Raw genomic sequence first — 14381 nt, 5'->3', positions numbered from 1 at the left:
CTCCACTGTCCACACAGCAGGAGAACAGGGGCTGAGAGCATCTCTTATAGGTTGACTTGTGTCCCCTCACAGATGTGTTGAGTGGGTTCAATTCCCAGCTCCAGCTCCTGACTCCAGCTTTCCATCAATGCAGACCCTGGGAGGCAGAGGTGATGACTCAAGTGCTTGGGTCCCTGCCAGGCACATGGAAGACAGGGATTGAGTTCTTAGACTCTGGCTTCAGGCTGGCCCAGCCCCAGGTGTTGTGGATGTTCGGGGAGTTAACTAGCCAATAGGAATTTTCTGTCTCTCCCTCTCAAATAAATAAAATAACTAGAAAATTTCAAAACTAATTGTACATTTCTGAAAATTGCATCTCTGATCTCTCTACCACTTACAAGGTTGCAATCATCAGCTTTCTCATCATAGCAACTCCACATTCATATATGGATCTAAGAGTCTCATTAAGTCTTGCAGTAAATACAGTTTTACCTGAGCAATGAGTATGAAACATTATAAATGACTTTCATTTCCCCTTACATTATAGTTAGGGCATTATACTGATTTTTTAAAACTGTGTATATAGATGTGGGTTATATTGCCTATGAAATTCCCATTTCAGGATACATAAAAGGGTATTATAAAAATACCCATTATGAGTGAGAAGCATTGTTCTAAAGGTTGTGTTAATACTTCAGTGCTGCTACCTGCACATCCAACAGAATGCTCAAACTTTGCTGGTGATCATGTATGCCACCTTCCTAAAAATCTCTATTTGCCTTTTTTCTAAATATTATTACAAAAACACATTTGAACATGGACCTTTACTCTTTTTTTAAGATTTACTTTATTTATATGAAAGGCTGGGGGAGAGAGGAGAACAGAGAGAAACTGATCCATCCACTGGTTCATTCCCAGATGGCCACAAGGAGCCTGGAGCTCCACCATGGTCTCCCACATGGATGGCAGGGTCCCAAGAACTTGGGCCATCATCTGCTGCTTTACCAGGCACATTAGCAGCTGGATCAGAAACAGAGCAACTGGGACTTGAATCGGCACTGCAGTACGGGAGGTAGCCATCACAGGCAGTGCCTTAACCCACTGCACCACAACACTGGCCCTGAATATGGACCCTTTTCTTCACAATGCTCTGAGATTTAAGTTTGCCAATCTCTAAAATGACATCTAGTTTTCCCCTGTCCTTTTGTAGGGTGGCTGAATCCTGCCTCATTTCCTTATAACACAACAGCATCTCATACTCCAGAGAGCACTTACAGTTGAAATTAAAGTGAGTGACCTTCTACACATTGTTTTTAATTCAGGTTACCCCTGTGATTTTAATCATTAGATTACAAAAAATCCAAGAGTTGGGGCTGCGGCTCAACACAATGTTTAAGCTCTGCAGTGTTAACACACTGCTTAGGATATCTGCGTATCATATCAGAGAGCCTGGATTGGATTTCTGGGTTATGCTCCAAATTCCAGATTCTTCACAATGTGCACACTGGAAGGCAGCAAGTGATGGCTCAAGTATTTGAGTCCCTGCCACCCACATGGGAGACCTGCATTGGGTTCCTCACTAACTCCACCTGGCCCAGTTTCAGCTGTTGTGAGCATTTGGGGAGTGAACCAGCAAATGGGAGCTTGCTCATTTCTCTCTCTCTCTCTCTCTGTCTCTTTCCCAAATAAAAAAAAAAATTAAAAAGAAGTTCAGGAGTAAAAGACCAGAGGTCAGAGCCTGGTTTTCCATAAGATTCCCCATTTGGTCATCAGCAAGTCACCTTCTGTGTGTTCAAGTTTAGCCAGCTATGAAATTAGGATCTGATTTGTCTGATATCTTTCAACACAGAGACACAGAACGATCTAAGCAAACATTATGAGCTCCCTAAGTGTTCTGAATTCTGTCATATTTTTTTCAAAACAAATTTTATGTTAACCTGTACTATCTGAAAAAGACTCAGAGCTCTTTAAACTCTTTTTTCTTACATGAGTGAATGGAGAAATAATGGTGCTAAGGAAATTAGAATGGGTTTATCTAACCAAGCATGTAACCTGGATACCCGAGAAACCTCCAGGTTCTTGCAGGGTGCTTCAGATACCTGGAGCTTATCGAATGACAGACGCTCAGCCGGGTCCAATCTGATCTGAAGGCAAGGTCTCGAGCTGGGTCAGGTTAGTGCCTGCAAGGTGAAGGGACCAGAGAGGAACTTTCCAGTGTCACCTATGTGTCTTTCCTATTGATTGTGCTGAAGGGAATTCACAATGCCTAGAAGAATGGCTTTACAACGAAGCAACACTAGTGTGTTCTGAGGTTCTCTCCCTGCCTGCCCCCTTTCAGTAGACAGCAGCAATGTCTACTGCAGAAATCCAAGTGACAAAAAATGAAGAACTTTCTAACTCCTTCTTAGTAGTACCTTTTTACTTTTTAATCAAAGGAAAACATTGCTAAGCAAAATCAATAGCAATCTTTGCTTAACTGGATTTAAAATATCTGTTTCTTATTAAATTACTCTAAATAGAAAACAATTTTTAAAGGTTTATTTACTTATTTGAAAGTCAAAGAGTGATAGAGAGGTCTTCAGTTTGCTGGTTTATTCCCTAAATGAACACCATGGTTGCTGGTCTAGGCTGAAGCCAGGAGTCTGGAACTCCATCTGGGTCTCCCACATGGATGGCAGGGCTCCAAGCACTTGGGTCATCTTCAGTGTCTTCCCAGGCACATTAGCAGGGAGCCATATGGGAAGCAGAGCAGCTTGGACTTGAAGCAGCACCACTTGGGATGCAGGCAACGCAGGTAGTGGCTTAACCTGTTGTACAACAATGCCTTTGGTGCTTTTGAAAATCCAGAATTTGGGGCCCACTCTATCCCTTGTCCTGATAAACACCTACCTGGGCTCCATCTCTATAATTAGGTTCTATCATTAACTTTATAGAAATGGAATTCCCTTTTTATAGAAATGGTACATTCCCTTTTGAAGTTGACTGTTTTCTTCATTCAACCTACTTTCCTTGTGGTTCATCTATGTTGTTCTGTGTAACAACAGTTTGTTCTTTTTTATTACTATTGTCCCATGATATGGATGTACCACAGTTTGCTCAACCACTGACAGACATTTGGGTACTTTCCAGTTTTCATCTTAAAAATAACACTGCTATCAACACCATGTAAAGTCTCTCCTCTCTGAAATAAATGTCTATCAGGTGCAATTTCTAAGTCATGTAACAAACTATTTTTAAATGAAAGCACAAAACTATTTTCCAGAGTAGTTGTACCAGCAATGCTGGAATGATCCAGTTTTTCAGTATTATCACTGCATTTGTTATCTTTTTTTCTATTTGTGTCATTCTGAGAAGTATGTAAAAGTATCTCATCATGATTTTAATTTGCATTCCTCTAATGATGCTAAACATCTTCATTGCTTATTTGTTATCTGTTTATCCTCCCCATGGAAAATCTGTGTATATCTTTGGCCTTTTTTTAAAAAAGATTTATTTATTTATTTGAAAGGCAGCATTAGAGAGGCAGAAGCAGAGAGAGGGGTCTTCCATCCACTGGCTCACTCCCCAAATGGCCACAATGGCCAGAGCTAGGTGGTCCAAAGCCAGGAGACAGAAGTTTTCTGCGCATCTCCCATGCAGGTACAGGGGCACAAGGACTTGGACCATCTTCTACTGCTTTCCCAGGCCATAGCAGAGAGCTGGATTGGAAGAGGAGCAGCCGGAGCTCGAACCAGTGTCCATATGGGATGCCAGCACCATAGGCAGTGGCTTTACCTGCTATGCCACAGCAGCAGCCCCTGACCTTTTTTTTTTTTTTTTTTTTTTTTTTTTTTTTTTTAAGATTTTCACATTTATTTCTTTGAAAGGTAGAGTTACAGAGAGAGAAGTCTTCCATCTGCTGGTTCATTCTCCAAATGGCTACAACAGCCAGGGCTGGGCCAGGCCAAAGCCAGGAATTAGGAGCTTCATCCTGTTCTCCCACATGGGCTCAGGGGCCCAAGCACTTGGGCCATCTTCCACTGCTTTCCCAGATGCATTAGCAGGGAAATGATCAGAAGTGGGGCATCCAGGACTTGAACAGGTGCCAATATGGGATACCAGCATTCACAGGTGGCTGCTTAACCTGCTATGCCACAAACTCACCCACTCACACCTTTTTTTTTTTTTAAGATCTAGTTATTTATTAGAAAGGTAGAGTTACAAAAAGAAGATGGGGAGGAGATGCAGAAAGAGAGAGACAGAGACAGAGAGAGAGGGAGAGAGAACTTCCATCCAGTGGTTCACTCCTCAAATGGTTGCAATGACCTGGGCAGGTCCAAGCTGAAACCAGGAGCCCAGAGTTCACACATGGGTGACAGGGACCAAATCTCTTGGGCCAATTCAAATCCTGGACACTCTGCTTCTGAGTCAACTCTCTGCTAGTGCACCTGGGAAAGCAGCAGAAGATACCCCAAGTGTTTGGGCCCCTGCATCTACGTGGGAGACCCAGACAGAATTCTGGGTTCTTGACTTAGGCCTGGCCCAGCCCTGGACATTGCAGCCTTTTGGGAAGTGAACTAGCAGATAGAAGATTCTCTCTCTCCCTCTCCCTCTCCCCTTCTCTCTTTCTCTGCCTTTAAAGAAATAATGCACAAAAATTTTTTGATAAAAAGAAATGCAATGACTTTTGCACATAGATGAAAATATTTTTGAACATCTACTTCAGCTATTTTTAAATTTTCTCCCCCAACAATTTGGGACATTAACCATTTCCTGTGGATAAAGCAGCAAACAGAATCCACTTGGAACTGGATATGGCATACTTTTTGTCATTGGTATGCATAACCATTGTGGAGAGTGAACCAGTAAGTGGGAGCATTCTCTCTTTCTACCGCTTTAATAGCTTTGAAAAAGAAAAAAGGGGGGGGGGGTATTTTGTTTATTTGTTTTTTAAGAATCCATGCATTCAAGAGACTGTGCAGAATTCCCGGACATCTCCTCAGTCTGCATTGGGTATGTTCACGGCTGGACATGTTCACAGCTAAACATGTAAAGCACTCACAGAGAAAGCCCTCCAAACAAGCTCACAGAAATTACAATGTGAACACAAATTAATTCAATTCACATTGCTGTTTGCTGATCTTGGTTCCCATTTACAGAAAGAAAATGTTCCCCATCCCAAAAATTAGCTACTTAAGCAAAATGTAACTCTCAGACTTTTAAAACGCAAGCCGTTTGCTGAGAGAGGAGTAACTCACACAGGAGGCAGAGCCAGTTGAGGACTGTGAGGATTTTTAAGACAAAGCAGCACGAAGTACGCTGGCAGCAGGCTTCTTTGCTCAGTGTGGGGAGTTCCCATGCATTCCTGGGTGAATACCACCTGTGCAGTACAAACAGTGCTTCAACACAAAGATCTCCAAACAAGAAAATCCCTGAACAAGAAAATCCCTGAACCGTCCAGGACGCCATACCCTACGGGTGCTGAGGGAAGAACACCAGTGAGTTCAGCCCTCAGCCAAAGAGCCAAGGATCAGAGACGGGAGGCTGCTGGGAAGCTACCTGGCTAAATTCTCACCAGATGTGCTATAGCCCAAAATGCGCTTCTCTCACATGAAACCCCTCATTCTACGAGAGCAGCTCGGCCCTTTAAAATGCAATCCTGTCATTTGTGCCACCTGTCAGCAAGAGGCACATCTGCAAGTCGCAGGGCAAGGTAGACCCGATTCAAGTTCCACACTGATTCTCTTTCTCTTTGAGAGAAAAACCACACAGCTGTGTCAGCTGCACAGAGAGGCAAGAGCGTGTGAAGCACTGCGAACTTCCTGCTTGTCCTGCACAAAGCCTGCACAGTCGGGGAGGAGGGGGTAAGAGATGCATCCAGCAAGCTGGCCACTTGGGCTGGAGGAGGCAGTGCCCACAGGGGTCCAGCATACACCATGCAAATGCCTCTTCAGAAACATGAGACGTTTCTTTATTCACATAAGCTTTACAGGGTGCATTGCCCACCCCCGAAATCACAGCTAACGTGATCAGTTCCACGGCTGGAAATAGTCTTGTTTAGGAAATAGTTTTTTCTAAGTATCCAACACCTTTGCTTTCAGTCAACCAAGGAGACATACAGACAAGTTTCCCGAAGACAATGACTCAGGAGGCAGTAGGTTCAGCCTGCCAGAGGCTGCCCTGTGTGATGAAATTCCTTCTCCAAACCCAGGCAAGAGAAGCAATCATCCAAAGCAGTAGTCCCTCAACCTTTGGAAATCTGATGAACACTGAGGACCCCTTCGCAGAAAGCAAACACATACACATGAAACCCTTGCACCTGGAGTTAAGCAGCCCAGCACTGTAAACCAGAAACAAAGGCAGGAGGCAGTTTCTGGTTAACTCCTCTCAGGGAGGCACAGCTCCTCCACTCTGCATCCAAAATGGGGCCTGGCACCAATGAAAACACTCCAAAAATACCTGGTGAGCGAGTGAACCATGAGTATGTGATTTGTGCTTTGATTTAGTCACAACAAATTGTTTCCAGTCTAAGGCTAATATCTGATTTCCTTAATACTAAATGTACTGACATATTCTAATTACTTTCCTTTTACTTTTTGTTTTGAAACAACTACAAACTCATAAGCAGCTGCCAAAATCATGCAAAGATCCACATTCCCCACTCCCAGCTTCCTCCAGTGGCGACAGTTTACATAATCTACTGTGCAAGAAACCCACTGGCACAGTACAATTAACTAGACAATTCACCTAACTTGGGCGTCATCGTATTTCATATGTGCACCTCTATGTAACCTTATATATGAAAAAGTAACATTATAAACTCTCAAAAACTTAACAGAATTCTAAAACTCTAGTGATCAAAAGCAGAACAGATTCTGGTCAATTCTAAGTATGCAGCGAAAAATCACAGCACAAAAAAAGACACAGGTGTTATTTCTCTTACAACAGCACCAGTTCTAGCTCCACTCACACGTCTGCCTACCACGGCTTCATCCCTGGATTTGAGGGGTATTTCTAAGACAATGGGCAAAAGCAAAAAGGTGAAAAACCATTCAGGGCATCACATGACCAAAATGATTTTTTGTTTCCTGAGAATGAATCTAATCCTGTAAGAAATTTTTTTTTTTCTAAAGATGTATTTGAAAGTCAGAGCTAGAGAGGGAGGGAGGGAGAGATCTTCCATCTGATGATTCACTCCCAAGATGGTCACAACAGCCTCCCACGTGGGTGCACGGGCCCAAACACTCAGGCCATCTGCTGTTGCTTTTCCTAGGATATTACAGGAAGCTGGATGGGGAGTGGAGCAGCTGGGACATAAACCAGTGCCCATATGGGGTGCAGGTGTCATGAGCATCAGCTTCATCTGCTATGCCACAGCACCAGCCCTATCAGAAATCTTTAACAAGAAAAAGTGTATGGGCCAGCGTTGTGGCTCAGTGGGCTAAGCCAGCAGCCCAAATTGCAGCACCAGTTCAAGTCCCAGCTGCTCTGCTTCTGATCCACCTCCCTGCTAATGTACCTGGGAAGGAAGAAGAGGATGGTCCAAATAATTGGGTCCCTGAAACCCATGTGATAGACCTGGACGGAATTCCACAGCTTCTACCTGGCCCAACCCTCCAACCCTATTGTTTCATCCATTCGGATCAGCAAGTGGAAGATTTATATCTCTTCCCCTCTCTGTATTGCTCTGTGATTCTAATTAATAAGTAAATCTTTTCTTGAGAGAGAGAGAGAGAATGTATATCTTGCATAGATTTCATTTTTTTTTTTTTTTGCACCAAAAGGTTGCTTTTTTCTATGATGTGTTTGAAGCCCCCTTGTCCCTCCACCTGTTTAAATTTCTTCACTGTTAGGATCTGACCAGAACACAGTCTCTCTGCTGAAGGAAGCGACTTGCACTGTAGGGAGAAAAGTAGTCAGGTCTCATGAATTGCCTTCAATTCAGGGCAGCAACGTGGTACTATGGAAAGTACATGAGCTCTACAATAACAAATTTAGGATTTATGGCCTATCTTTCAATCCTAATTGCATATTCTTAACATCTTACTTGACTCCCTGAACTTCGACTGTAGCAGGAACTGGAAAGAGTGGCTGTTTGGCTTTCTAAATAGCAACTTTGTGAGCTCAAAACTAGTCACATGGCCTGAGCGTTGGGCACAGTGGTTAAGGTGCCACTCCTGATGCCCACACCCCACACTGGAGTGCCTGGTTCAAGTCCCAGCTCCACTTCCAATCCAGCTTGCTGCTAATGAACACTAGCAGAAGCAGAAGGTGATGGCTCAAGTACCTGGGTCCCTTGCCACTCACAGCAAGAGTCAGATGGAGTTCCAGGCTCCTGCTTTCAGCCTCGCCGAGCCCTGGCTGTTGTGGGCATTTGGGGAATAAACTAGCAGATGCAAGACCTCTCCCTGTCTGTCTGTCTGTCTGTGGGGGAGGGAGGTGTGGGTGTGGGTGTGGGTGTGTTTGTGTCTGCCTTTCAAAGAATGAAGATAAATATTTTAAACATTAAATGCCTATTCATTCAGTAAGCCTGAAGTTTATTCAGTGGAATGACAGCATCATTCCTGGACAATTTTGTAGGTCAGAATGAAATCCCTTTTCTATGCCATATGAGGCATAAAGGCCTTTAACAGACCCGAAGCCTCTTGATGCCAGCCACCTGACATCAAGCCCTCAGTGCCCGCGTTGCCCAGCACCCATGAGGCCACTCAGGGCCTCTGTGCTTGTGACAGCAATGTCCCCACTCAACCTGCACGCAGCTCATCTGTACTGCTTCTCTAATCAGCAAAAACAGGAGCTCCTCAAGGAGGAGAGACCCCCACTGCTACTCTTACAACCTGTGCTCGCACGTGAGGCCCCACACTGTCTGGGGATGGCCTCCTCTTCTTCATCGCTCTCTTCCATCTCATTCGTCTCTGGATCTCCAGAAACTAGCCCCATGACAGATGCTCAGAAGCTCTCAAGTGATAAACTCATTCACTGATGCAAGCCACTTAGAAGTTCTCTGATATCAGTGTTAGAAACATGATTTTTTTTTTTTAAGATTGATTTATCTATTGGAAAGGCAGAGTTACAGAGACAGAGATCTTCCATCTGCAGCTTCACTCCCCAAATAGCCACAATGGCTGGAACTGGGCTGATCCAAAGCCAGGAGCCAGGAGCTTCTAGGGGCCCAAGGACTTGGACCATCTTCTGCTGCTTTCCCAGGAGCATTAGCAGGTAGCTGGATCAGAAGTGGAGCAGCTGGGACTTGAACCAGTGCCAACATAGGATGCCAGCATTGCAAGCAGGGGCTTTACCTGATACACCACACTGGCCCCAGAAATATGGTTTCTTTTTTTTTTTAAGTTTTATTTATTTTTCGTGAAAGTCACAGCTACACAGAGAGAGGAGAGGCAGAGGCAGAGGCAGAGAGAAAGAGAGAAGTCTTCCATTTGCTGGTTCACTCCCCCCAGATGGCCGCAACAGCAGAGCTTTGCCGATCCAAAGCCAGGAGCCAGGAGCCTCCTCCAGGTCTTCCCATGTGGGTGCAGGGGCCCAAGGACTTGGGCCATCTTCTACTGCTTTCCCAGGCCATAGCAGAGAGCTGGATTGGAAGTAGAGTAGCTGGGTCTTGAACCGGCACCCATATGGGATGCCAGCACCACAGGTGGCAGCTTTACCCACTACCCAACAGTGCCAACCCCTGGAAATATGGTTTCTAAACATATCATCATATGCTCATTCACTCTCCCCCTCTTTCCGTAACTGTAACTTTCAAATCAATAAATAAATCCTTTAAAATAAATGTGGCCGACATTGTCACACAGCAGGTAAAGCCATTGCCTGGGGTGCTGGCATCCCATATGGCTCCAGTTCATGTTCCGGCTGCTCTACTTCCGATCCAGCTCCCTAATAATGGCTCAGGGAAGCAGCAGAAGATGGCCCAAGTATTTGGACCCATGCCACCCATTTGGGAGACCTGGATGAAGCACCTGGCTCCGGCCTGGCCCGGCCCTGGCCACTATGGCCATCTCAGAAGTGAACTAGTGGATGGAAGTTTGGTCAGTGTGTGTGTGTTTCTCCCTTTCTATAACTCAGATTTTCAAGTAAATAAATAAATCCTTAAAAAAAAGACAAATGCCATCATCTGATATAGTCAAGCAAAAGGGGAAGAAAATGTTCATGCAGATCAGATCAGCTCCAAAACAAGCCAGAGGGAAGCCACTACACCTGGGCCTCGGCAACGAAGACTCTTACAGCAACATGGTTTTCAATTTAGCACACTACACCTTACAACTGAGCAAGTGTCTTTGAAGTTGAGCTGGATTTGAGATGGAATGTAATCAGGATTAAAATTTTGATGCTCAGATTCTTTCTTCAGTGTACAAAAGCTTGGAGAATTCTAGAAAAACAAGTTGTATAACATGGGACAAAAACAAGAACAAGAGCAGTGGCAAATGCCTCACGCCAGCCCACATGGTTTTAAAGTGAAATGCTGAGGTCTGTTTTGGAAGGACAGCTGCTCACAGGAAAGACCAGAGGGGGCCTCTCCCGGTGGGCAAGATGGCCATGTCCCTCACTGCAGTGGGTGGAGCTACTGATTAGGACACCCACATCCCTTATGAATGCCAGTCCCAGTCCCAGCTGCTCCACTTCCGATCCAGTTCCCTGCTGATGTGCCTAGGAAAGCAGCAAACCTGGATAAAGCTCCTGACTTCTGCCTTCGGCCATTTGGTTAGTAAATCAGCAGCTAAAAGACCCCTTCCCTCCACCCTGCCCTGTCTCTCCCCCTCTCTCTGTATCTCAGCATCTCTGCCTTTCAAATAAATAAATAAATAATTATTTTTTAAAAATTTTAAAAAAATCAGCTCTAGCTCCTGATTCCAGCTTCCTGTTTGCTAATGAAAGACCCTGCGGGGAAGCTCCTGCCCTGCCCTGCCCTGCCCTGCCCAGCCCCAGCCCTGGCCTTTGCAGGTATCTTGGGGAGTAAACCAGAGGGTGGGAGCATTCTCTCTCTCTCTCTCTCTCTCTCTCTCTCTCTCTCTCTCTCAAATAAATAAAAATATAGAAGAGAGGACCAAATGAATGCTTTGAATGTGTTTAACTTCATACCTACTGTGAAACAGAATCCAAAGTCCTGTGATCCAGGATCCAACAGGAAGCTACAGCAAGCAGGGTGCTTTTTGGGCCTTGGAGCACAGCCCCTGTTGGGGTCCTGGTGGGGGGACACTGTGGTCTTCCTGGTGCATTCTATTGGGGGCTGCTGCTCCCCAGGTCTGGAGGCCTGGAGATGCTGACCCTCAACCCCGCCAGCCTCACTCACTGCCCAGCAGGGAACACCCGTTCTGCAAGAGGGAGCCCAGACAAAAGAATTCTAGACCAAGAAACTGCTTTGTCAAAACACATATTTCTGCTCCTGTGAGGAGGAATCGTATTAAACAGAGGCTTTAGTTTGTTGGGAAAGCGCTAACACGTCTGTCTGTCTGTCCGTCCGTCTGTCAAAAAAACATGAACACTACTTTGAATGGCATGTTTTTCCTACTGGGTGATTTCAGAGATAAAAGAAGTCAGTTTTTTTCAACACCAAAACAGTCCTGATTTTAAATCTTAGCACCAATAACCCAGACACAAAAGATGCAATTCATGCATGAAGCAGAATGTTAACAGTTGGCCAGCCTTAAGAAAAAAAAAAAAGAGCTCATTTTCAGGTTTCATGTATACAACTAATGGAAACCAGTAAAAAGTAGGGTTGAAAATTGTATACAGGTTTTAATGCAACCAAAATCTAAGAATTCCTGCTTTCCCTGTAAAACAGGCATCCTTACAACATGGTAGGTCCATAGCAGTCATTTCTTGAGCCTGTTAAGTTTGACAAGGCTAAGTATCCACACGGACCATTTTACTTCCTCTTGGTCCAGTTAACTTCCCAGAATGAAAATTCCTAATTCCAGGACTGTGGACTATGATCCACAGTCACTACTCAGAACACTGATGAAATGGCAGAAAACAAAGCAGAAAAAAACAGGCCTCCTTCAAACTGCTACCCTAAACAAAAAACTTTACAGATTGATTTGACAAATAACTTGCTAATTACCTTATTTTTTTTTAGCTTTTTAAAAAAGATACTTATTTTCATCTACTTAGAAGGCAGAAGGACAGAGATCTTCCATCCACCTGCTCATTCCCCAAATACCTGCCACAGCCAGGACTGGGCCAGGCAAAGCCAGGAACCTGGATCTTTATTGGATCTTCTGTGCATATGGCAGAGGCCTACGTATGCAGCCACCTTCTGTTGTCAACCAATTACCTTATAATACATGAATATACCCAGCAAATGATTGCGACTACCCTTCCCTCATAACAGATCAGGAAGAATCGGTAAACACGGGGAAGATATTCACAGAGCAGAGACATCAGCCCCACCGTCTTGCATGTCTACCCCATCAGTTATGAGAAACGGCTAAACATGTAAAGAAAAAAAGAGTGGTTTTCCGAATATTTATGTGCCCATGGAACGGCAAGCAAGGGCATGCATACCTGCATATACACATTTTTCTAGAGGGTAATAAAAGGTCCACAATATCAGAAAAGATTAGAAACAGCCATACCAAGGAATATGCTCCTTCCAACTAAAGTGATCAAGAAAGGCAGAGAAGGTTCACAGGACAAGGCTAAGAGACAGGTGCGTGGAACGCAGAGAGGCTGCTCTGCGACCAAAACTGTGGGAGAGCACGGATGCGAGAAGATCATGGAACTCAGAGCAGAGGCCGCTCAGGCAAACTGGAAATTGTCACTGAGGGCTAAGACCAGCGGCAGAACCGGCTGCTCAAGCCCCACCTTGTGAACTCAGGCTGTTGTTCTGAGGATTAAATGAGACAATGGGTGTAAAGGGCTTAGGTAGCACCAGGCAGGGCTCAGCGATTATCACCGCTACTGTCCCCACCAGGACTGCTGTGCCACCTCACCTGCCACCCACTGTGGGCATGTCCAGTGGAAGCTATGCTGAGCTGTAACATCTCAGCTTGGGCCTCTGGTGCCACACCATGCATCTCCCTCATATCGGATTGGAGGATTGATAAGGGAACTCAGCTTTTCTTCTCTGTGTCACTCTCACTTCAGCCTGGACGAGGGGCACAGAACTGTTTGCTCCCACCAACGCCGCCTCCCAAACTGACCAAAACATATTTCAGAGTCAACCAAGACTCAAAAAGATAGAAGTCTAGAGGCCACATGGTAGCACTCGGGAGCAAACACCAAAACACAACCTGAAAGATACACAGAGGGGCTGGCGTGTGGTGCAGCAAGTTGGACTGCTACCAGAGGCATGGGCATCCTATATCAGGGCACAGGTTCAAATCCCTTCTGCTCAGCTTTTGATCCAGCTCCCTGCTAAGGCACTTGGGAAAAGCAGTGGAAGATGGCCAACGTGCTTAGGCCCCTGCCACCCACATAGAAGACCAGGACAGAGCTCCTGGCTTTGGCCTGGACCAGCCCCAGGCATTGTAGTCATTTGGGGAGTGAATCACTAGATAGATCAATCTCTCTGCCTCTCACACCCTTTATCTCTCTTTGTCACTCTGTCTTTCAAATAAATAAATCTTTTTTAAAAGAGTGATTTATTTCATTTGAAAGGCAGAGATACAGAGAGATGAACAGAGAGAGAAAGAGAGAGAGAGATTCCATCCACTGGCTCACTCCCCAAATGGCTGCAACAGCCAAAGCTGGGCCAATCTGAGGCCAGGAGCCAGGTGCTTCTTCCAGGCCTCCCACGTGGGTGCACAGGCCTAAGCACTTGGGTCATCTTCCACTGCTATCCCAGGAGCATTAGCAGGGAGCTGGATTGGAAGTAGAGCAGCTGTGACTTAACCGGTGCCATGTGGGATGCCAACACTGAAGGCAAAGGCTCAACCCTCCATGCCACAGCACCAGCCCCTCAAATAAATAAATCTTAAAAAAAAAAAAAGTATGCAGTAAAAGTGAAGAATCCAGGGAGAGATGGTCCCAATGATGTGAACACAAAACTCTCCTTCCTGCAGCTCCCATTTCCTGTGGTAGCTTTACCCTGTCTCGGACGCTGCAGCCAGAGGCTTACAGCGGACTCTCACTGTCTCAGGGAACCTACGATGAGAACTCCAGCTGGGCCTGGGGCGTGTGCCCACACGAACTCAGCTGCCCCAAAGCCACATAAGCCAAGAATGAGACAGGTGGTCTCCCAAAAGAAAATAACAGTGTTATTAGCAGACTATGTAGGGAATGTGGGCTGGAACAGCACAAATAACTTAAATCCATCAAAGGAACACATGATTCCCACCAGGTCTTAAGGACAAAGTACAGTAATCATTAGCATTAGATTCCCATTTGTTTAATTGTATGTTAGATCTGTTTTGGCTGTGAGTAGCAAAAAAAAAAAAAAAAAAAAAAAAAAAAAAAAAAAAACCATC

The 14381-nt window shown here is 45.0% G+C and overlaps 1 protein-coding gene across 2 annotated transcripts in view; it reads right to left on the bottom strand.

Moving 5' to 3' along the window:
* NHSL1 (NHS like 1) overlaps positions 1-14381 on the bottom strand; it is a 281963-nt gene that overhangs the window by 191873 nt on the left and 75709 nt on the right. The window contains exon 1 of one of the 2 annotated variants that reach the window (XM_051854288.2): positions 5217-14359. The exons of the other annotated variant lie outside the window; for it this stretch is intronic. Coding sequence (XP_051710248.1) covers positions 5217-5427 — 211 coding nt within the window. The 5' untranslated portion in view covers positions 5428-14359. Of the gene's footprint in view, positions 1-5216; positions 14360-14381 lie in introns of those variants that run through there. 2 annotated transcript variants of the gene reach the window in all.

This window comes from Oryctolagus cuniculus, chromosome 5 (genome assembly GCF_964237555.1).
Source record: "Oryctolagus cuniculus chromosome 5, mOryCun1.1, whole genome shotgun sequence".
NCBI lineage: Eukaryota > Metazoa > Chordata > Mammalia > Lagomorpha > Leporidae > Oryctolagus > Oryctolagus cuniculus.
This window is presented reverse-complemented; position numbering and strand designations above follow the sequence as displayed.